The 24,477-nt window shown below is 32.2% G+C and overlaps 1 protein-coding gene across 1 annotated transcript in view; it reads right to left on the bottom strand.

Annotated features, from left to right (window-relative positions):
• AKT3 (AKT serine/threonine kinase 3) overlaps positions 1-24,477 on the bottom strand; it is a 414,439-nt gene that overhangs the window by 94,396 nt on the left and 295,566 nt on the right. The window contains exon 9 of the mRNA XM_031968694.1: positions 2,784-2,906. Within this exon, the coding sequence (XP_031824554.1) occupies positions 2,784-2,906 (123 nt within the window). The remainder of the gene's footprint in view (positions 1-2,783; positions 2,907-24,477) is intronic.

Genomic DNA, 24,477 nt, shown 5'->3' on the forward strand with positions numbered 1-24,477 from the left:
CTTTCATCCTTATTTTTTTATTTTTAATAGCTTTTTATTTACAAGTTATATGCATGGGTAATTTTACAGCATTGACAATTGCCAACTTTTTGTTCCAATTTTTCCCTTCCTTCCCCCCATCCCCTCTCCCAATGGCAGGCTGACCAATACATGTTAAATATGTTAAAGTATAAATTAAATACAAAATAAGTATACATATCCAAACCATTATTTAAGGCAAACAAGTTTAAGTGATTTTGCCAGGGTCACACAGCCATTAAATGTCTGGGGCTGGATTTGAATGCAGGTCTTCCTGACTCCAAGCCACAGAACTCTTCTCCACTCTACTTGGCTGCACCTGAGTTTGAATCCTAGCCCCATTACCAGGAGGGTCAAAACCTCTTTGGGTCAGTTTCCTTAGCTACAAATAGGAGCTGTACTAGATAGTGTTTGAATCTGTTTTAGCCTAAATCTAGGATCCCATGTAATTATTTGGAATGGAAACAGTATAAACATGTATGTATACATTTGTATGCATGTAAATGTATGTATGATATATATGTGTTTGCATACATAAACCAACACATACATACAAACACATTTACTTTGTGCCTTTCAGGGCAGCTAGGTGGCATTGGGGATAGAACACCAGCCCTGAAATCAGGAAGAACTGAGTTCAAATCTGGCCTAGACACTTAACACTTCCTAGTTATGTGATCCTGGGCAAGTCACTTAACCCCAATTGCCTCAGCAAGAATAAATCAATAAATTATGCCTTTTAAGTGGACTTACCTATAAAATAAAATCTAAAGCAATATAACCAAAAGAACATGGATACAAGTTAAGTGTCCTCCAAGACCCTATTTCTTTTTGTCACTTGGTGGTCTCGGTGGATTTAAGAATCATTTCTTTGTGGATGATTCTTAAACCAATATATCATAAAGTCACAAAATTTGAGAACTGAAAGAGAATTCAGTGGCTACCTAGTCTAGCCCACACACAATAAGTAGAAATCAAATGTCCTTCTAGAAATTCCTGTTTAAGGAGGAATTTACCATTTTAATGGCAAATTGTTCCATTTTTAGATAGTTTTAATAGGAAAATTTTCCTGACATCAAAGCTAAATTTGCCTCTTTACAACTTCTTCTCATTACAACAAGAAACAACTTGTTTCTGACATCCAAGACCAAAAGGAACAAATCTTGGACACAGCTAGTGCATCCCCTTAAATCTTCTCTTCTTCAGGCTAAAGATCACCAGTAGTTCCTTCAACCAATTGTTATATGACAGTTTAGAAACATTTCCTAACTTTTTGTTTTCTCTTCCCTTCCCTTTTCCTTTACAAGTCTGACCATCATACCATTTCTGCCCTTGTACATATCATTAATAAAAATTTTAAACATTACACTACTGAGCAAAGATATTCCACGATAAACTTCCTGCCATGTTCACTTTAAATCATTAATGATATACCATGAGTCTGATCATTTGACTAATGCTGAATGCAACTTACTGTATTACTATCTGATTCACATTTCTCCATTTTCTCTCTAATAATATCATGAGAAACTTTCTTAAAAACTTTGACAAAATAAACTAACTCATAGAATTCTACATGAACTCTTTCACCATCTTCTACAGTGCTCTGATGCAACTAGTCATTCCTTAATCAGGAGGAATATAGTTCTTTCCTAAAAATAATAGCCTATCATTATTTTTTGAAACATCATTGCAGATGCTTCTATTTATTTTTGTAGCTATCTTGTACTACTGTTGTCTGTACTAGCTATCTCCCCCCCAAGTATTATCATCCAGAAATTAAAGGTTTATGATATGGGTACTACCCAAAAAACCCAAAATGCCAAAATAATTAAATTAGTAGAGAAATAATGGCATAGGATAAAGAATGAAATGATGGGAGATTTTTTGCATGTATCTACATAGGTATATTATATTATATAATATAAAAATTCTTGTAAAGTCATTTGTGACTGATACTTTTGTGAAGCAAATGCATTATAATAAAGTCAAAAAACTGGGGTGCTTTTTAATTGAAAATAATTATTTGGTATTTCATATTTAGCATAAATTATCACTAGCTCATTTACCCATTTTATAGACCTTGATTTTCATATGCTGGTTTGTTTACATTTTAGTAAAATGAATGCTTTTATATCAGTAAGGGTTGGTACATAAAGGTGTTGGGAGTATAACTTTAACATATTCTAAAAGTACTTTAACAAAGATCCTCAAATGCTTCTGAAAAAACAAATCAACAGTAACATACTATATAATATTATTAGTATCTAGATGTTTTTAAAATGTTAGAACCTTTTAAAAATCAAATACTCAAACCCAACTGAAACTAAAATTAAGATTGTATCCTATTTAAACATCATGATTTACTATAAATGTTTCTTTATAAGTATAGGATTTCATATGAAATCCTGAAATAGAAATAATTATCTTAAGAGCTTTACCAACCTATAAATGAATCTAGTTATTTTTTAAGCAAATGTATAGTATTATTCTTAATGATAAGCATTTATTTAAAAAATTAAACTTTTTGCTATTGATCATATAGTTCGGAAACATTTATTTGCACATCAAATACTCAGAAATACAGAAGCTGCCTTCATACTAGTGAATAAAACTGTATGCTCTATGCAGTGAAACAAATTCTACAAGCAGTTTTTTTCTCAAAATCAAATCTGTTTTCAAAACTGTGTAACTTTGTAATTACTTTGCATTTGTCCCCATAGTCTCTGAAAAAAACAAAATTTGATTACTTTTTTTTTTTTTACCTTGAGATCACGGTACACAATCTTTCCGGAATGTAGATAGTCCAAAGCGGAGACAATTTCTGCACCATAGAAGCGTGTGCGGTCCTCAGAGAACACCCGCTCTCTCGACAAATGGAAAAACAGCTGCAGGGTAAACAGCAGGGACAGGATTGTAATAATTACTGATTTAGTGGGGGAAATTAACACAAACATAAAACACCTCTCATCACCATATTGTGATGATAGATAGTGTACTCTCAGTGGACACTCAGCACTCTTAGACAGCAGCTGGCTTATCTTTTCCAGGTTTCCAAGGGGAGAGTGCGAGCTGTTAAATCAGCGTTTTAATCAATATACCAATCTTGTTTAAGGCATTCTGTTTGCTACCCATTTAACCTTCAGTTACCAGAGGAAAAAAGTGTATATTGTCATCCTGTATCTCTTCTTATTTTGTCTCTTACCATTTTCTTATTAGGATGAGATATTGAATCATATTATTAAAATAACTTAAGGTAAATAGGGTTATATGATTTTCACTTGATTACTTAATTTACTTTTCTACTACACAGGAAAAAGACTGGCATTCATCTGGACACTGCCTAAAAAATGAACTAGAAAAATCAAAAAGTTCATAATGGTATCAGTAAATAACTCCTCAATGACCTAACTCATTATAATACAAGAAAATAAACTCCCCTAGATTGTGACTTTTCAACTTCATTTTAGTGATCTGCAAAATAGCTATGCAGAGCAAATTTTTTGCTATTCCTGTTTATTTGGTATTCAATGTTTATTCTTCTCATTTTGAAAATGTACTATTTAAGTTATCCATTCCTTAAAAATAAATAATTGGCTAATATTTTTTAAAATTATAAACCAATATAAAAGTTCACTTTAAAACTAGCCCACTTCTAATACATATCAATTAAAAACATAAAAGCTTTTTCAGAGTCAAATATGATTTAAGTTTATTCAGTATGACAATGGCAGACTTAAAAGTACTTGTTTTATAGATAAGCAAGTTGTTCACTGATATGCATTATAATTCATCCATTTGCATGTGTCTGTAGACATGACATTAAACAACTACACCAAAAATGAGAAATTCTGCTAATCCAGATGTTCTCAGTTATTTGAAGATTTGATGTCAGATAAAAAAAATATTAAGGCAATATGATTCAATTTGATTTAATTCAAATAAGCAAGGGTTTATTGACTGATTGTGTGTGAGGCACTGAAGGAAATGCAAAACCAAATAAGCTATAGTCCTTGCCTTCAGAGAGCTTATAAACTTTTTTCTTCTCTTTTCACCGGATTATTTGATTATATATATATATATTATATGTATATGTATAAAATATTTATATATATTATTTGATTTTATTCAATGAATGAATAAAGTCTATTTTTACATTTTGTATTGGCAGGACTTAAAAGGAGGCAAAACTAGCATCATGATATAATTTTAGGAAAATCAGCCTAGCATCACTTACTCAAAAAAACTGCCTCATTCATTATAATAGTCATTCTTTTATATTTTAAAATATTGGAGATGGGTAGGAGGGGTAGGGAAGAATTAAGAGTTCTATACATTGATGAAAATAATCCAGAATCAGTAAAATAACTTCAATCTGTTCTGTTTGAAACCTCACTTAAATTGCTTACCTTTTTATTTATGATCCTAGACAATCTAGCTTGAATCTAGCTTTCCTCCATTCATTCAATAACCATTTATAAATGCATGCCACTGTATGCAAAGTAGTATTACGGGAGCTAAAGAAATGACCTCTGTCCCCTTATACCTTTATTTGTCTTTCCTTTTCTATACAAACTTTCAATTCTAATTAGACTGGTCTACTTATTATACATAGTATATGTCTTTGTCTTGTATGTTAACTTCTCCCTGATATTGCTGGTTTTCTTTTTATTCCCTCCACAAAAAATGTCCAAACACCCTCCTCTCTGTCCACTGAACATTTTCATTCTCAGTTCAAGTACCAACTTCTAATAACAACACTTGCTCTTCCCCTGAATGTATATACTTTGCCTATACAACTCATTCAACATTTATTATTTACTATTTGAGTTAGATGGGGTTTTGTATATTTTGATCTTGTTATCCATCATTTTACCTATCTTATATACATATAATTTATCCCACAAAAAACATGTGACAAATATAATGTTAAGTACAATGGGCCTGCCATTAAAGGACCTATGTTTGAATGTCAGTACTCCCATTTACTCTGTCTCTAAGTCTCTGGTAGTCTGAGGTTTTATCTAGCACAAATAAAAATGTGCAAAGCATTTTACTCCTTTTTATTCCTTGATAAAACATGTGAATTAATGATCTAGATGGTTAACTGAGTTGATCGCTCATCAATAATGTTAGGATTCCTAAGAGGAAACACAGTGAGCAATCTCAGCACAGTAAGACTTGCTGCAAATCAAGAGCACTTATACCACTTTGCCATCGTGCACCAATTTTCCTGAATCCATTAGGTAAAATGTTTTGTCTTCTTATTGCTTCTACAGCCAACATTAGGCATCAAAAAATTGGCCCTTGAAGTCATCTTCTCACCCAGTATAGTAGTCAATGTCTCCTGGTTGAAACCTATTTTAATTGATCTCAACACTGACTGGTATCAGATGAATTTTTTGGTTTTGGTTCTCTTAACTAATTAAGTTTCATGAGATGCTGGCATGTTGCCACCAAAGAGATACCCTTGATGGGCAGTGAAAAAGAAAAATGAGAAAAGAAGAAATTTCAATCAACTCTTATTGTCTTTTTGAGAGTCACTTCATCTCTCTAGGCTTCAGTATCCTTACCTATAAAATGAGGGATGATTAATATCTGTTCTATATTATATATCTCATAGTAGCAATAGGATCAATTCAACAAATATTTTATAATTGACTACAACACACAAGGTACTGCATGGATTTGGGATAAAGTAAAATAATGGATGTTAATGTCCATACACAAATAACTATTGTTATTAATCAGTATTCAATAAATATTTTAAGATGAGTGCTACATAAATACATTATGGAAAAAATTATATTGTAGTTAATAAGCATTTATATCTGGAAAATGGAAGTGATTCCTTTCCAAACTCGAGGAAATATGTAAGATATGTCTGATCCTGTATATAATACCTGCTACAGAAATAATTAAAAGTAAATTTCCAAGACAATCAAGAAAGCTGGAAAGAAGTTTTAAAATAATTTCTCTGATAAAAAGAGCAAAAGGAAATAAGTAGTTTTCATATGGAAAGAAACTGCCTGATTGAAGAAAAGACCATATTCTGTATTCTTGTTGCTTCTACCAGTGGAAGGTAGGAAAAGGATAGATAAAAAATTTAACTGAATTATGCCCTTGCTTTACAGTTTCATAAGACAGAAAGATGAGGAAGTCAATGACAAAGAAAAAAGTTACCTGAAATGATTTGATGCTGATCCTCTGAAGAACTCTGAAAATCTTGCTAAACCCTTTGACAGTTTTTTACTTACAAACAAGAATTTTAACAAATTAAAAAACAAAAAAAAAAATTCTGTGCTCAAGATCACAGAAAAAAACAAGTTTAAATTAAAAATCAAAGATCATAACAATATGATTGTATTTGTTGAAAGTTTTCTTTATTTGTGGATCCTATTTAAATGTCTGTGCTGGTTAAATTTTGTGTTCAATTATTTTAATAGTTATATTGTTAGTTTTTTTGAAGTTTAAGATAATTTTGAAAGTAAGCTAAAACAATTTTCAAATGACAAAATTAAAGCGCTCTATAATTATATGAAAAATGTTCTAAATAACTATTGATCAGAGAAATGCAAATTAAAACAACTCCAAAGTATCCCCTCACATCTCTTAAATTGGCTAAGATGACAGGAAAAAAGAATGATAAATGTTGGAGAGGATGTGGAAAAACTGGGACACTAATGCATTGTTGGTAGAGTTGTGAAATGATCCAACCATTCTAGAAAGCAATTTGGAACTGTGCCCAAAGGGCCATTAAAGTATGCAAACCATTTGATCCAGCAGTGCTATTAGTGGGTATGTATTCCAAGGAAATCATATAGTGGGGAGTGGGGGGACCCTATATGCGCAAAAATGTTTGTAGCAGCTCTTTTTGTGGTAGCAAAGATTTGGAAAAGGAGTGGAAACCCATCAATGAGGGAATGGTTGAACAAGTTGTGGAAGGTAATGAAATATTATTGTTCTGTAAAAAATGATGAACTAGCTGATTATAGAAAGGCTTTTAAAAAATTACATGAAATGATGCTGAGTGAAAGAAGCAGAACCAGAAATATATTGTACAAATAACAGCAACAGAATGTGCAATGATCAACTATGCTTGGTTCTTCTTAGTGATTCAGTAATCCAAAGCAATTCCAATAAACTTTGAACAGAAAATGCCATCTGCATCAAGAAAAAGATCTAAGGAGACTGAATATAAATCAACACATGCTATGTTCACTTCTTTTTTCTGTTTTTTTTTTTAATCTCTCCCATGGTTTTTTCCCTTTTGCACTGATTTTTCTCTCCTAACATGATTCATAAAGCAATGTGTGTTAAAAATAAATAAACTTACTACAATTAAAAAAAAAAAGTAAGCTGAAATAGAGCATAGGATAAGTCCTTGGGGCAGAGGGGACCATTGATTTGCAGATGATGAACTGTAGTTATGGTAAGGTCAAAAATGACCAGGTATATATGTGGGGGGGGTTGAGGGGGGGTTAGATATGAGTATGAAAACCAAGTCTTAAGTCTCCCTTTCTCACTTATGCTAGAAGTCCAAGCAGCCCTTCACAGAGTAGATCCCAATGATGACCTGAATGAAAGCTTTAACTTACTGGTTTTTTACCTAGGCAGATTCAGTCCCAGCTCAGACAGACTTTGGAGTCTTTGGTTTCACCATATTAGTGCCACAGCTTAGTATGGATCAGTCCTATTGCAGCTAAGATATCTCAAACTCAATCTACCAGCTTTAACATCCCAAAGTTGTAAGGATTACAAGTATACTCTACCATATTGGTTGGTATAAAATGACTTTTAGTAGTCCACAAATAGTCAATGATAGAGGGAGGTTCTTTTCCACATATGTTATAAATATAAAAATCATGAATGTAACTAAGTAACTAAAAAGCATACAAATAATTTGAAAAATCCACTTGGACAATTTGAAAGTAATTAAGCAAGATTGAAAATTATATATTAAACATTTATTTAACAAATCCTATGTTATGAAGGAATACTTAGGAGTGGCTAGAAAACTATAGCTCTAAACAATTAATTTAATTTTTCAATGCCCTAGGCAACTCTCTAAGAATGTCTAAACTATACAGAGTTGCTACTAAAATACATTTTATAAAAAATGATACACATATCATTATACATGATACTTTAAACATAAGTATAAGCTAAATTTCATGATATATGTATGTTACATGTTAAAAGGAACTCACAAATGTTTCTGTATAATAAAAATTAAGGTAGAAGTTTTAATTTTAAAATGTTTGTATTGGAAGGGCCACTCCCAAATCGATAAATGATTGAAAACTATGATTTATGCCCAAAGGGCTACCCTAACAATACACTACAAGGCAGGTATCCCAAAAATTTTTTTTTAAAAAAAGGATCTACATATGCAAAAATGTTTATAGCTGCTCTTTTTTCAGGACAAAGAATTGGAAATTGAGGGCATATCCATCAATTGGAAAATGGCTGACTAAACTGTGTAGATGACTATGATGAAATACTTACTATTGGTCTATACTATGATGAAATACTATTGGTTTATAAGAAATGATGAGCAGTACACTCTCAGAAAACCCTTAAAATCCTCCAAGAAATCATGCAAAATGAAATGTGCTACATACAGAGTAATGGCATTGTTGTGGGATGATCAGCTATAAGTGACTTTGCTATTCTCAGAAATACAATAATCCACAACTACTCTCAAGGACTTATAATTAAACATCCGATCTATACCCAGAGAAGAAACTGATTTTGTCTGAATACATTAATCATACTCTCTTTTTTTTGTTTAATCTTATTTTTCTTGAGGGTTTTTTGGGGGGAAGGATTTTTTTTCCACAACAGAACTTTTATAGAAATGTTTTGCATAATTTCATATGTGCCTTCTCAATGGCAGAGGAGGATAAGGTTGGAGGAACTGTTTTACATGTAATTGGGAAAAATAAAATATGTTAAAATGAAAAATATTAATAAAATATCTGTATTGGAATAAACACAGACCTAATGTCCTATAATATATGCAGTTGAAATGAAAAAAAAATGAGTTCATCTAGGATTTTCCCTTTAGAATTTTCAAGTTTGGGGGCAGCTAGGTGGTGCAGTGGATAGAAGACCATCCCTGAAGTCAGGAGGACCTGAGTTCAAATTTGATCTCAGATACTTAACACTTCCTAGCTATGTGACCCTGGGCAAGTCATGTAACCCCAATTGCCTCAGGGGGAAAAAAGACTAAAAAGAATTTTCAAGTTTGTTTAAGCAAAATTTTAAATGGATTATGCTTGCCTTAATGTCCTCAACTATAAAATGGGGATAATAATAGTACCTACTTCAGAAGGTTTTTGTGAGGAAAAAATGAGACATTCATAAAAATCAAGTAGCATAGTGCCTTGTAATAGTAAGTAATCATTAATAATAAAAATTCTAATTCCTTTCTTTTCCATTCTTCAACTATTGTTTGTTCTGAACTGAACTTAATAAGCTATTGTACTTCAGTCTGTTCAGTCATCTCCAACTCTTTTTATGCCAAAAAATGGAGAGCAAACTACTGTTTTTGCAAATCTGTTTATTTGATCATAAGTCAGAATGTTTATTGTGACAATAAATTGCTGTACTTAGAATAGTAATCCTGGTTCTTTTTAAGTCCAGTACAATGCAGTGCATTTTACAATGAATGTATATTTGCATTTCCCCAAATTCAGAATTATTAAAAATTCTAGTCTAAATTGATTTTCTTTCTGTAAATCTTTTGTAATAGCTTCAGTCACCATCCAGAGAGTTGTACAATATGTTTAATACAAGTCTCATTAATTTCAACGATTAGATTCATTATCATAATATTGATTGAGCTAGGATGTTGAGTATCCTAAAGACAACTAATTAATTAAGCAATAAGGCACAACAGTCTGTGCAATAATGCCGATTAACACACCCCTTGGGCCCACAGAAAGACCCAAGGTGAAGCGAAATAGCTCTAACTGAACCTAAGATAGAATGAATAAACATGACTGTCCCATGTAGTTTCAGTGTTATTATTTATTCAACATAGTGAAAATTAAAATTATTTTTTTTTTATGACTAATAAAAGTATTCTTACAGTTTTAAAATAACCCAATGCAACAGTTCTCTGGCTAATTTCAGAAAATGTGTTTTATTATCCCTTCATATTCTGACATACATTATGTAAAACAAAAATCAGTATGCAAAAAAACAAAACAAAACACCTTATCTAACTTTAAACTTTGTTTTTTAAAGCACAATTACAGTGAGGAGTTTAATAGGAAGAATGTTGTCTTTCGAGTTCAAAACTTAGCTTTTTTTGCTGCTTAATAGTCAATTTAACCCTGAACAAGTGTTTGCCTTTTCTTGGCCACAATTTTGGGAAAAATGAACGGTAGGATTAAATGACTTGTAAAGTAACATATCTATGAAGCTTTGAGTTTCTCATCCTAATAAGAAAGACAGATATTACTGAACTGCTTAGGAATTAAAACTGCTTTGAGATTTAAATCAGGCCCTTAGGGAAGCTATGAGGGAATTTCAGGAGTCCTAGATCACATCTGAGTTCCTGAGCTCAATTGGAGGTTTGATAAATAGTAGTTTCAAATTATAGGTTATAATTCTTGAGCCCTACCTCTACCATCCTTTCTCAAACCATGAAAATGCTCCAAGCAATAAAAAGAGATACCATCTCCCAAATATCTCATTGACAATCATATCACCTCTATTTATTTTATGACTTTTATCAGTTTTTTTCTTTTTTCTTTTTTTAATGATGGAGGGTGGAGGGCAAGAAAGGGGTAATATTAATATATAAAAAATTAAATGCAATGTGATATATTGTAAATAAGTTCTATCACGTTAAACTATGAAAAAATTTATTATTGATTTTAAATTAGAAGAATTTTAAAACATACATAGCAAAGCAGTTATAAGAGGCTCTTTCTAGCTTAAAAATACATTTACATTATATAATAGTGTAAGATTATTTCCTCAAACAAATGGGAAAAAATAGAGGGGAAATATTATTTAAAAAATAAATAATACAAAATAGACTGTTTTCTGTATTTTTATTCACAAATCTTCAACATTTTAATAAATATTTTAATTACCAAAAAGAAAAATGAAAATAATTCCTGTGACATCTTTAATAATGACCTTGGATAAGTCAAATGATGTCTCAGGCAACTATGAATTGTAGAGAAGGAGGTTTCTTTATTGGAAATCAAAAGACCAGATTCTTTTTTTAAAAAACACAGAGCTAAAAACAAAAATATGGCTATTTAGTGCCAAATTTAATGATTATGACAATTTTAAAATTAATGCAAAAATGTCAACAAACAATGGGTAAACAAAAGACATCACTGTAGTAAATTGAAAGAAGTAAACTGAAAAAGGGGAAAAACTAAAATGACTTCATATTTTTATGTAAAATGTGTGTTGATTATTATTTGAGTCCAATAAAATATATTCAACAAAAATGTGGAAACCAAAGTAAATTTTATTTCATAAAAGGTGACGAATTTTTCTGTAAGATTAATTTGTTTCAAAGCGTAATGGCTTTGATAATCTATTAAGTTTAAGTTTAGGATTAGAATGATATAAATACTAGAAATCTGGAAATTCTAGAAGACAATTTCCTAAACTGTTTTTACTCCCTCTTCTGGGTTGAAAATGGACTCTTTTTAAATTAAAGCATACATACATATGGCATTAATTTATGAATGACAGTGAGTTGCAACAGCTACTCCTTGTGCCCAATGAACTTATGAATTGGAATGATTTTCCAATTAAAAAACAATTCATTCCATATCTGTATACTCCTAAAGCAGACACAAATTTTTATATGGGTTTTTATCAAAATGTCTTATTCAATAGTTTGGCTATATTAATCACCATTTTTTCCAGTTGGTATAGAATAAAGAAAATTAATGACAGAATATTTTACTTGCTTAATTTTACCTTTTCCAAATTTAGTCAAACTTTTTTTCCAAACCATATTCATTGATAGATGTCATCAGATGTTAATGAAACAAAACTGAATTTCTGAAATCCCTAAATTAAAGCATTGTTTTATATTGCTTTTTATTTTGCTAAATGTATATCACCATGCTAAAAGTTTCTGGGCAGTAATTCCATCCAGTATTAATTCAAGTTGAATATCAGGAAATGTTAAGATAATGATATTTCATTTTGTAAGATAGTCATACTTTAAGGGCTTTCTTTTTTTTTTTAACTCAATGACTGACTCTGAAGAATATATTACAGTTGATTCGCTGTTTTCACAATCCTTTTGGCATAAACAATAAAATTCTGACCAGACTCCTAAAATATTGTTAATAATTACAGTAGCCATAGCATAGAGTTATATATTATAAAAACTCTTGATAATGGATATAACATATGAATTGAGTAGAAAGTTTAAAATGATAAAAATAGATAAGAAATGGATTTTAATTTAAAAATCCCTCAAATCACACCTTCATATTACTAAGTAGAATTAGAGCTCTGACTACCAGCACCTTTATCTTACAAAAAGTTAAAGTGAGATGATTTTAGTTCTTTCAAGACAAATTGCCAGCTAACTAATGAAAAATGTAAAGAAAAATGAGAGGATCTTAAGAGGGAAATAAAACTAAAAATTATGTCAAAAGATGAAAATTTTTCTATGTGAGCTAATAATGAATCTACAGAGATAAAATGCACACAAAAGTAATAATAAACTTCAAGAAGCATTTTGAATGTATTCCATATAATAGCAATATGACTATTTCATCATATTCATTCACTCATTTGAAAAACATTTTAAGCACTTACTATATAGCAAGCACTGTGCTGTATGAAAGGGATAAGAATACAAAATTAAAAAGGTCTCTTCCCTCACAAAATGTTGTTAGAGTGGAAAATGTACACAGAGAAGCAAATAGAAAATGCATATAAATTTCATCAAAAGCATTTGGGAAAAGGAGATCACAAAAAGCCTTTTATAGGATGGGATATCAGAGTTTGAAATTAGGTAGAAAAATAAATTTATGAGGTGAACTAAGTGTGAAAAGAATCTGTTCAAAGGCACAATGGTAGGAGAAAGAATACCATGAATAAGGACCAACAGGTATGCCAATTTGGCTGGAATGTAGTGGATAATAGAGAGAACTGAGTAATAATAAGCCTGGAAACATAGGGCCAAGTCAGATTGTTAAAGTCACTTCATGTAAGATAAAGGAGTATGTACCTGATCTGATAAGTAATGGGACTTTTGGAACTTGGAATGATATGAGCAGAATAATCAGAAAGCTTTTTGGGTAGGGTATAGACTAATAAGGGGAAAGGCTAGGAGTAGGAAAACCAAGTAATAGGCAATTTCAAAAAACTGGATCAATAAACTGAATTCCAGCTTTTCCTCTTACAATATTTATCCTCATGTAAGACTCTTTTTTTGTTTGTTTGTTTCAATTTCATTTGCAAAATGAGGGAGTTGGACTCAATGATTGTTAAAAGTCCTTTCCCCATCATTAAATTTATAATCCTATGATACTATCTACAAAAATACCCTCTCTATGATACTCTAAAAATAACCAAATGAATCTACACAATCCTTCTATGCACACTCATCATGTGAGATGCTTGTCTATGTTCTTCCAAAAGTTTACCACAGGGATTCCAACCACTGTAGGTTGGCAGTTCAGCACTCTAGCTATCTATCTATTTCCCTTCATCCTTTTCACAAAATCACTTCATTTTTTTCTTCTAATTTTTTTTCTCCTACAGTGATATAAACTTCATCAGAGATTTATAGGAGCAAATATTACATTGCAAATAGATGTACTACTATAAGCAAGTTCTCAGGGAAGCTTTCTTCATATGCATACACACACACACACACACACACACACACACACACACACACCATTTTTGTTTTCCTAGAACCACTTTTCCTAATAATATAAATACTGATTTAGTTACAAAGCATGATATATTGTACTTCCTATTTCTATTGTGGACACTGTATTTACTGTAAAGGGGGGTGGGGGAAAGGCTATTTGAGAAATGGAGGAAAGCTGCTTGGAAACATGGATAGTTCTAAGAGAAAAACAGTGCTCGAATAAAAATGCTAGATAGACAAACAGTTCTAAGAGGACAGTATAAGCAAAGCCTCATAGTCAATGTATTAAGCAATGATAAAAATGGCTGCACTGCATTGTTTTTCAGAAGTTAACTTACACATGCCCCTTTTTTAAAACTTTGAAGTTTATTTCTGGGAAATTCTAAAACTAACTTTGGGAACTATGCAATAATTGTATATTAATTATTGGTATCATTTTACAAAAATGTGGATGTGGGGTTTCTCACACTATGATAGAGATGAACCATTATACACATGAATTTGACTAGAGATGTCAAAGAATGCGAATAGAATCTTGCATTAGATGTTGCACATGAAAGCCAGAAGCAGATGAAGGTAGGAGCCAACAAAGAAGAGAAGCAGTCAAATGGAACACAGAGAAAAATAAGAAAAGCTGCTTACTTTTAAGTTCAGTTGAGAGCAGCTGAAAAGGGGGAGTCCAGGCTCAAGAGTATCATTACATCATTGAAGTAAAGCTGACTGAAGAAAGCAGATTCATTGTTGCTCACCACCAAATTCTGGTACTTGACTTTTCCACATTTCTGAGGACAGTAAATGTCTGGTTTTTTTTCTCCTCTCTCCCTTTTACCAGTCTTATCTCCTCATTACCTTTTTGCTGTTATTCTTCTCTTTTTGCCTTCATCTGGGCTTTTCTTGGCAAAGATTCTGGAGGAGTTTGCCATTTCCCTTTCCAGCTCACTTTACATATGAAAAAACTGAGGCAAACAGGATTAAGTGATCTGCCCAGGGTCATACCCACACCCACATACAGTGTCAGAGGCCAGATTTGCATTCAGAAATAATAGTTTCCCAGACTTCAGACCTATACACTGGAGCTTCTGCTTATTCCCTCAAGAAAAGTGGTCCTTAACCATAACTTCTTAAGGAATCTCACTATCACTTCAAGTACAATCTCTAATCAAATGACTCAGAAATCTTGACTTTCATTCCTGATCCGTTTCCCAAGATCATATATGCATCTTCGGCTATAAGATATTCATACCATCTATCATTCTGCTTTTTTGGCCTATCTCCATTCCATATACTCTAGCTCACTGTCCTCAATGTATGGTTTGTTATTATAGGTTCATCATCTTTCTTAAGTACTCTACCCCCATTAAATTCTTAAAAAAAAATTTAAAGCCCACCCTTATAATTAATTGTCTTTCTGCCTCTACTCTCTTCCTACTCAGTTTATCCTATTTATACTACCAGATTAAAAGCAGGGGTGTGCCAGTCTCGGTATCAAAAGCCCCCTTTTTTTCTCTCTATTGCTTATGTGATAGAGTCCAAACTCCTTTCTCTACTACTCAAGATCCTCACTAGATGTGTCTTACAGCCAAGCTACCAAACTATTTCTGTTCTTACAGAGTCAAACTTCAAGAATCATTTCTTCTATTCACTTTTCAATTCCTGGCATTTAACTAAACTGCTCCTTCCAAAGTTTGACAATGACCTCTTAGATGCTCAATCCAAAAGCCTTTTCTCAGTTCCCAATTTACTTAACCTCTTTGCATCTTTTTACATTATCAACCATCCCAATTACTTAAACGACCTCTCTTCCAATTTTCTATGACATGGTTTTCTCCTTCCTTTCTGACAATTCATTGTGATTCTCCTTTGCTAAATGATCTAACTTGTAGTCACTAAGCAGTCATCCTGAAATGGTCTTGCACTAAGTGAGTTTCTCTTCTGTCTTTCTACACTTAGTGATTGACCTTTGAAATCATCTCAGTTCATGTCATCTCTATAAGGAAATCTTTCAAATTTATGCATCCAGCATCTCGGACTTCAGTTATATTTTACCAGCTGTCTGCTAGACATCTTCATCTATACTCTATATTCAACATGTTAATAAAGGAATTCATATTTCTCCCCAGAATCTACCTTACAAATTCCTAGTCCTGTTAACAAAACTATCACCTTTTGTCATCCATTGTTACTACCCTAATTCGCCACTTTGATCAATTTTTTTACCTAGACTACTATTTCAAGTTTTTTTTTAATTATTTAAATCTTTTGTTTTTACAATTCTCCTTTCCTTATATATTTCTACTCATCTCCCTCTAACAGTTATTCCTTGTAACAAGAAATAAAAAAAGAGAAACTGAAATTCAGTAAAACTAACCAATACATCAAACAAGTTCAATATTATACTGAATATTTTGCACCCATAGTATTAGTATTCTAACTGCAATGATGGAAGAGACCTATATTCACAATCACAAACACATATAGACACACACACATACATACATACGTATTTGAGCAGCATCTTAATAATGCTGCTGCTGTTGATAATAATAACAGCAATAACTAGCACTTACATGGGGCTTGAGGTTTGCAAAGTATTTTACATATGTTACCTTATTTGACCCCCACAACTGTGCAAGGTAGATACTATCTCCATTTAGTAGATGAGAAGAATGAACCTCAGAGAGGTTAAGTGCTTTGTCCAGAGTTTTACAACTAATAACTCACTAAGGCATGATCTGAACCTAAACTCTCCTGATTCAAAGTCCAAAACTCTATCCATTGTCTTTTTGTGGGAGTTGCTGTTAAATTAATTTTTATTGATGTCTTTTTTTATATCACCACAATTTCCTCCAGCCATCCCCATATACCAAAAAATTTTTAAAAGAGAGGGAAATAAATGAAAAAAATCCAGAAGAAATAATCAATATATTGAATATTCATAAAAAATATGTGAAATGTATAACACTTGTGGATCCCCTCCCTCTGCCAAAGGACTGGAATATGTACTTATCTCTCTTCTTTCAAACTATAATTTTGCAGCATTCCCTTTTGTTTTTTTATTGTTTGCGCTTTCTATTTACCTTATTATCGAGACTGTGTATGTTGTTTCCTGGGGATACCTTACTTCTCTCTGCAAAACATGATGTTCATCTTTCCATGTTCTGTATGCTCTGTATACATCACATGCATCACACTTACAACACAATGATATTCCATTATATTTATATACCACAGTTAGTCTACATATACTAAGTAATATTTTTATAGTATTTATTTCTGATTATGTAGCTATAATTATATTTTCTATTGACATTTCTATATTCATTGTGTATACTATTTTAATGAAGCTGTCACAATAGATAAAAAAGTTGGTTTTGGAATAAATAAAACTTGAATTGGAATCTTGCCTCAGATACTGGTTGTGCAACCATAAGCAAAGCACTTAACCTCTAGACCTTGGAATTCTCCCCTGTAAAATTGGAACAACAGATTATTGTGAGGATCAAAAAAAAAAAAAAAAACCCCCAAAAAAAAAAACAACAAACAAAAAACCAAATCTTTTTTTGTTTGCAAATATTAAAGTGCTACGTAAATGTTAGTTGTTATTGACTTTTTAAAACTCCTAAATGCTAGGTTTTATTTACTTCCTTTACATTTCATTGTTCTAATTTTTACAGGTCCTTTGGTATCTTGATTTGTTACCCAATGTAGTAGCTATTCCTCCTGGCTTTGTAAAAATTGCAAATTTTCTAGAAAATCTGATTATGCCTTTATGCAATCACAGATTAAAATAATAACACAGGGTCAAACATTTTAGATTTTGGAACAATTGATTTGAAGAGTGTGTCATAAAATTCTATTGGGAGACTAATGAGGAAGGATGAAAGAATAAAATTCTAAAGACACAACGGGAAAGAAATTCCAATAAGGAGTAAAAAATCCCAAAAGTGGGCACGGTGAGAGAGGTTTGGGTTTTTTGGTTTTTTTGTTTTTTTCTCTTTTAAAGAAGCCAGCATAAGTATAAATGAAACTCAATAATAGATTTTAAGAACACAATTAAGGTAGACCATCCAAAAAGAAGTAACAGAAAAAAAAATACAGTGGAGCTCTCCCACACAACTATTCCACAAAGATCTAGAAAAAATACCATAACTGAGTCCTGATAAGGAAATCTAAGAAGAAAATTATAGTGCTTTTTTTAGTCCAGGTCAGAATAAGGAAACAAATAGGGCTAAAAGACACTGGGAAAAGGATCAAGCTAAACAAGTTGAACGAAGTATTAAAAAAGGGTCACATGAGCACTAGGAGAAGAAGTGATTCAACGACATGGTCTGACTTTGTACAAGAATAATTAGACACCAGTTGGTGGCTCTGTCCCTCACTGGTAGTTTTCCTTGATGATCTCTTGAAGAATGTTACCCAGACTCTTTTTTTTTGTCACTGGCTTTAGGTAGACCAATAATTTTTTTTAATTTAATAGTCTTTTATTTACAGGTTATATGTATGGGTAACTTTACAGCATTAACAATTGCCAAACCTCTTATTCCAATTTTTCACCTCTTACCCCCCACCCTCTCCCCCAGATGGCAGGATAACCAGTAGATGTTAAATATATTAAAATATAAATTAGATACACAATAAGTATACATGACCAAAACGTTATTTTGCTGTACAAAAAGAATTGGACCCTGAAATATTGTACAATTAGCCTGTGAAGGAAATCAAAAATACAGGCAGGCAAAAATATAGGGATTGGGAATTCAATGTAATGGTTCATAGTTATCTCCCAGAGTTCTTTCGCTGGGTGTAGGTGGTTCAGTTCATTACTGCTCCATTGGAAATGATTTGGTTGATCTCGTTGCTGAGGATGGCCAGGTCCATCAGAACTGGTCATCATATAGTATTGTTGTTGAAGTATATAATGATCTCCTGGTCCTGCTCATTTCACTGAGCATCAGTTCGTGTAATAGACCAATAATTTTTAAGTTATCTCTCCTGCATCTATTTTCCATGTCAGATGTTTTTCCTATGAGGTATTTTACATTTTCTTCAATTTTTTTCATTCTTTTTAGCTTATTTGACCAATTCTTGATATCTCATAGAGTCATTAGTCCATTTGCCCAGTTGTAGTTTAAATGTGTGATTTTCTTCAATTAGCTTTTGTACCTCTTTTTTCATTTGCTTAATTTTACTTTTGAAGGTGTTGTTTTCTTGAGTGGATTTTTTTTTTAAATTTGGCCAATGGTATTTTTTAAGGAATTGTTTTCTTTAGTGAATTATTGTCCTTCCTTTTCCAGGCTGTTGACTCTCTCTTGCATACCTCTCATTTCTTTTCCCAATTTTTCTTCTGACTTTCTTATTTGCCTTTTAAAATCTTTTATGAGCACTTCCAAGAAGCCTCTTTGAACTTGAGACCAATTCATATCATCCTTTGCGATTTCCCATGTGGACATTTTGTCCTCTTCTGAGTTGGTGCTTTGGTCTTCCCTGTCACCACGGTAGCTTTCTATGGTTTAGGTTTTTTTCTGTTTCTTGCTCATTTTCTTTCTCTCTCTCCCCTTTGTCCCATTTTGTGACTTTTAGGGTCAAGCTTTGCTCCTGTATCAAAGGGGGCCTTACTCTAAGCTTTCTGTGCATCTCTGAGCCATAACTTTGAGCACAGGGGCCCCTTGGATTTGGTGTCTTGCTCATAGCAGAGGATAGCCCTACCTGCTCTCTCTAGGCAACAGCCTGGTTCCCCAGGTTGGCAGTTTGCTTTCTGTGCTGTACCTGGGGGCTTCCCCACTGCACTGCTGTGCTCTGCTATTGAGCCAGGCCTGAGAGTCTCAGCTATTGATCTGCTGTGATCAAGATCCTCTCACTGGCTTTGCCAGACACCATCTGAGCTGGACTGAGCACCCCTTGATCCCAGTGAGACTGACCTTTCTTGAAGTCCTTCCAATCACTCTTGAGCTGGAGAGTGGTTTCATTCCATCATACTGTTCAGAGGCTTTTTCATGTGCTTTTCAAGAGAAACTTGGAAATGTGAAGCAGTTTTTTACTCTTGCCATCTTGGCTCTGCCCCCAGAACAAAGACATTAATTTCAAGAAACTTAATTCCTCCGAAATCAGCTCATTTTTTTGATTAGCTTTAATATTTTCTTTATATTAAGTCTAAATTTTTATTGTTATAATTTCTTCCTCTCTTTGTCTTGAGCTCTTGTGGGTTAGCCTCAATATCACTGCTTTTTCTCCAAGTCCTTTTTGGTAAGGAATTACCCAAATTATCCCAGATCAAAGGAAACATCAATTGAAGGAAGCTTGAAGTATTTCTCCGGGGAATAAGGCATGTTCTACAGGAGCAAAAACATTTAGGTCAAGGTTACTTGGTACTGGCAAAGGAATTTGAAAGGACCTCGATGGATATGGTGGCACTGTGTTCATTCTTATCAGGCAAGAAGTCTTCCTGAAGATTGGAGCCCAGAAACCACTACATTGCAGAATACTTGTTTTTGCAGGATGGCATTGATTTGCTTCTGGAAGATTGGGATACTTGATTTGGCAGTCAGATGTACAAGAGATAAGGAAGGGAACTACATCTTATTAAGGGCTACCACAGACAATGAAGTGGTATCAATACCAAATGTATATGCACCAAGTGGTATGGCATCCAAATTTCTAGAAAAGTTAAAGCAAGTTATAGGAAGAAATTGACACCAAAACTATATTAGTGAGGGATCTCAAACTCCACCTCTCAAAATCTGATAAACAAAAAGAGACTAGGGAGGTTAAAAGAATCTTAGAAAACTTAGATACGATAGATCTCTGTAAGAAACTGAAAAGGGATAGAAAAGAACACAACTTTTTCTCGGCAGTATATGGCACCCATGCAAAAACTGACCATATATTAGGACATAAAAACCTCATAATCAAATGCACAAAGGCAGAAATAGTAAATGCTTTCTTTTCGGACCACAATGCAATAAAAATTACATTCAGTAAGGGGCCGGGGAAAGATAGACTAAAAACCAATTGGAAATTAAATAATTTAATTTTAAATAATAAGTGGGTCAAACAACACATCATAGAAACAATAATTTCATCTAAAATAATAATAATGGTACAACACAACAAAACCTATGGGATTTAGTCAAAGCAGAACTTTTTTTCATTTTTTAAATGTTAAATTTTTATTTTCAAAGCAGTTCTTAGTGGAAATTTTAGATCTGTAGATAGTTATATGACCAAAATAGAAAAAGAAGAGTTCAATGAATTGCATATCCAACTAAAAAAGCTAGAAAAAAAACAAACCAAATTTTAGAATCCCATTATGTGCTAAATTGGAAATTCTGAAAATCAAGGGAGAGATTAATAAAACTGAAAATAAGAAAACTATCAAACTAATTATTAAAACTGAGAATTAGTATTATGAAAAAAACCAACAAAATAAAGCTTTGGTTAATTTAATTAAAAAAATAAGAAAAAAACCAAATCACCAGGATCAAAAATGAAAAGGATGAATTTATCACCAATGAAGGAGATTAAAGCAATAATTAGGAGCTATTTTGTTCAACTGTATGCCAACAAATCTGACAAAATCTAATTGAAATGGATGAATACATACAAAAATACAAATTTCCCAGACTAACTAAAGAATAAATTACTTAAATAGACCTATTTTAGAAAAAAGAAATTGAATAAGCCATCAATGAACTCCCTAAGAAAAAATGTCAAAGGCCAGGTGGATTTAGAAGTGAATTCTACCAAATTTTTAAAGAACAATTAATTCCAATATTATGTAAAATATTTGGAAAAATAGGTAAAGGATGAGTCATGCCAAATTCCTTCTATAACACAAATATAGTACTGATATAAAGCAGGAACAGCCAAAACAGAGAAAAGAAAATTATAGAACAATCTCCCTAATGAATATTGATGCAAAAGTTTTAAATAACATGTTGGTGCCAACTTGTTATCAGCAGGATAATATGCTATAACCAAGTGGAATTTATACCAGGAATGCAGGGCTGGTTCAATATCAGGAAAATTATTGCCACGATCAACCATATCAATAACAAAAACCAACAGAAATCATATGATAATTTCAATAAATGCGGGAAAAGCTTTTGATTAAATATTATACTCATCCCTATTAAAAACACCAAAGAGCATAGGAATAAAGAATGTTTTTCTTAAAATGACAAGCAGCATCAATCTAACACCATAAGCAAGCATTCACTGTGATGGAAAGAAGCTGGACATATTCCCAATAAGATCAGGGTTTCGTGAAACAAGGATACCCATTATCACCACTATTGTTCAATATTGTACTAGAAATGTTGGCTTTAGCATTAAGAAAAGAAAAAAAATTAAAGGAATTAGACTAGGCAATGAGGAAAAAAAACTATCATTCTGCAGATGATATGATGCTATATTTAGAGAATCCTAGAAAATCATCCAAAGCCTACTTGAAACAATTAACAGGTTTAGCAAAGTTGTGGGATACAAAATAAATTCACACAAATCATCAGCATTTCTATATATTACTGACAAAGCCCAGCAGCAAGAAATAGAAGGAAAAATTCCATTAAAAATAACGGTAAACAAAATAAAATAAATACAATATTTGAGTGTCTACCTGCCAAGACAAACCCAGGAACTACATGAAAACAATTACAAAATACTTCTCACACAAATAAAATCAGATCTACACAACTGAAAAAATATCAACTGCTCATGGGTAGGCAGGGCTAAAATAATAAAAATGACAATTCAATCTAATTTGGTCTGCTTTTTCAGTGCCATATTAATGAAACTGCCAAAAAATTATTTTAAAGAGCTAGAAAAAAAAATAGTAACAAAATTCTAACCTACCAGACATGTAACTTTGTACTAGCCATTTCTCTTCTGCTATTTCTAGTCCAAAAATTATTCTTAAGCTGAAATAAACAAAACATCAACATTAAAGAGAAGTCATTATCATTGTCCCATCTACCTCGCACGTGAACCTATTCCCCTTTTTGATAATTCTTTTGCCTATTGCATCCTCCCCCAAAAAAAAACAAACACCCACAAAAAACCCTTTTCCATTGCTAAAAAAGCATTTGTTCCTAACCTAACCTCATTTCGAGTTTCAATGTTTCTGATATGGTTACAGAACCATCCCAGTCTTTTTAAATTCTGTTACCTGATCTTGAATCCATGTATCTTTTTACAATCTTAGTTGGTAGGCGAATTTCTTCTTTTTTTAACAGAATACTTTAATGTTCTATTTTCATCAAATTTTGTCATTAAAACTTTCAGTCTCACAACAAACCTCTGAGGTTTTGAAAATATTCTTGTTTTCCAAATAAGGAAACTGAAGTTGAAGGTGGTTAAATGAATTGGTGAAATGAAATGTTAAACATTTGCAACTATCAGAGATGTGATTCAAATACCAATTTTCTAGGGTCTATGTCCTATGTACTATTCAATGTGTCAAACTTGCAGTATATGAGTTTTTGTATTTTCAAATTAGTCTTTTAAGACAAATTCCCCTGTCTTCTTCATAAAATTGTTTCCTGTTTTGTCTTTGAATTTTATTCTTAGGATTTTCCCATTTGGGATTGGATTTCATAAAATTTTAAAGCAAGAGATTGTACTTTTCTTTTCTTTGTCTTTTTCATGTTGACTTTTCTAAAATAGAAGGCATATTATATTCTTTTATCAAAAAAGTTAAGATGGAATTGTACTGTGGGTACAAGGTTCCCCATCATTCGACTTCAGTTACCACTTTCATCTTTCTGAAAGAAACAAATCTAAGATAACATTTCCCCTCATTCTATCCTTCATTTTCTGAAACAATCAGATAAGTTCTAGCAGACAGGATGTGCAGATAAATGAAGTATCTCATAACTTATATAATTTTTCAGTGAAAAATGTATGAGCCCATCTTTTTTTCTAGCTATTTATAAGCTAAGCGCATAGATACTAAAAGTGGACCTAGAGGACCTACAATAAAATCTACCTCTGTTGACTACCTTGTGGTATTTTAAATCTATGATCCTATCCTGTGCTACCTATTTCTGTCTCTGTTGAATTTCATTCAAATGCTCTTCACCATGCTCGGTCTCTTGATTCATATATTTTTCCCATGAGTTCATCAAGTAACACAATTTATTTAAAGTTCTTCATAATCTTTAAAGTGTTATATGTGTCATATAGTGGTAGTGGTAATAGTAGTAATAGTAACATTCATTCTTCTAATCACATGTTTGGTAAAATTCATATACAAACTGTTCCAGAAAAAGTCACCATATATACTTTATTCCATCTCTAGATCATTTTGATTACTTTCAATAAATAAACAATTCTGAAAAATTTTCATTCTACTTGGAGATTACTAAATATTCAATAGGGTGAAATCCATTTAAATCACATGGGTCAATCTTGTGTCTGACAAATATAAAGATTTATACTCATTGGATAAGAATACACTGCTTGATAAAAAAATTTCTTTTGGAAAATTGTAAAGTATTCTGGCAGAATCCATTTACCAACATAAGGTAAAATAGATGCATGACCCAGATATAAAGGGAAATATCACAAGAAAACTAGAAGAT

This window comes from Sarcophilus harrisii, chromosome 4, assembly GCF_902635505.1.
Source record: "Sarcophilus harrisii chromosome 4, mSarHar1.11, whole genome shotgun sequence".
Classification (NCBI taxonomy): Eukaryota; Metazoa; Chordata; class Mammalia; order Dasyuromorphia; family Dasyuridae; genus Sarcophilus; species Sarcophilus harrisii.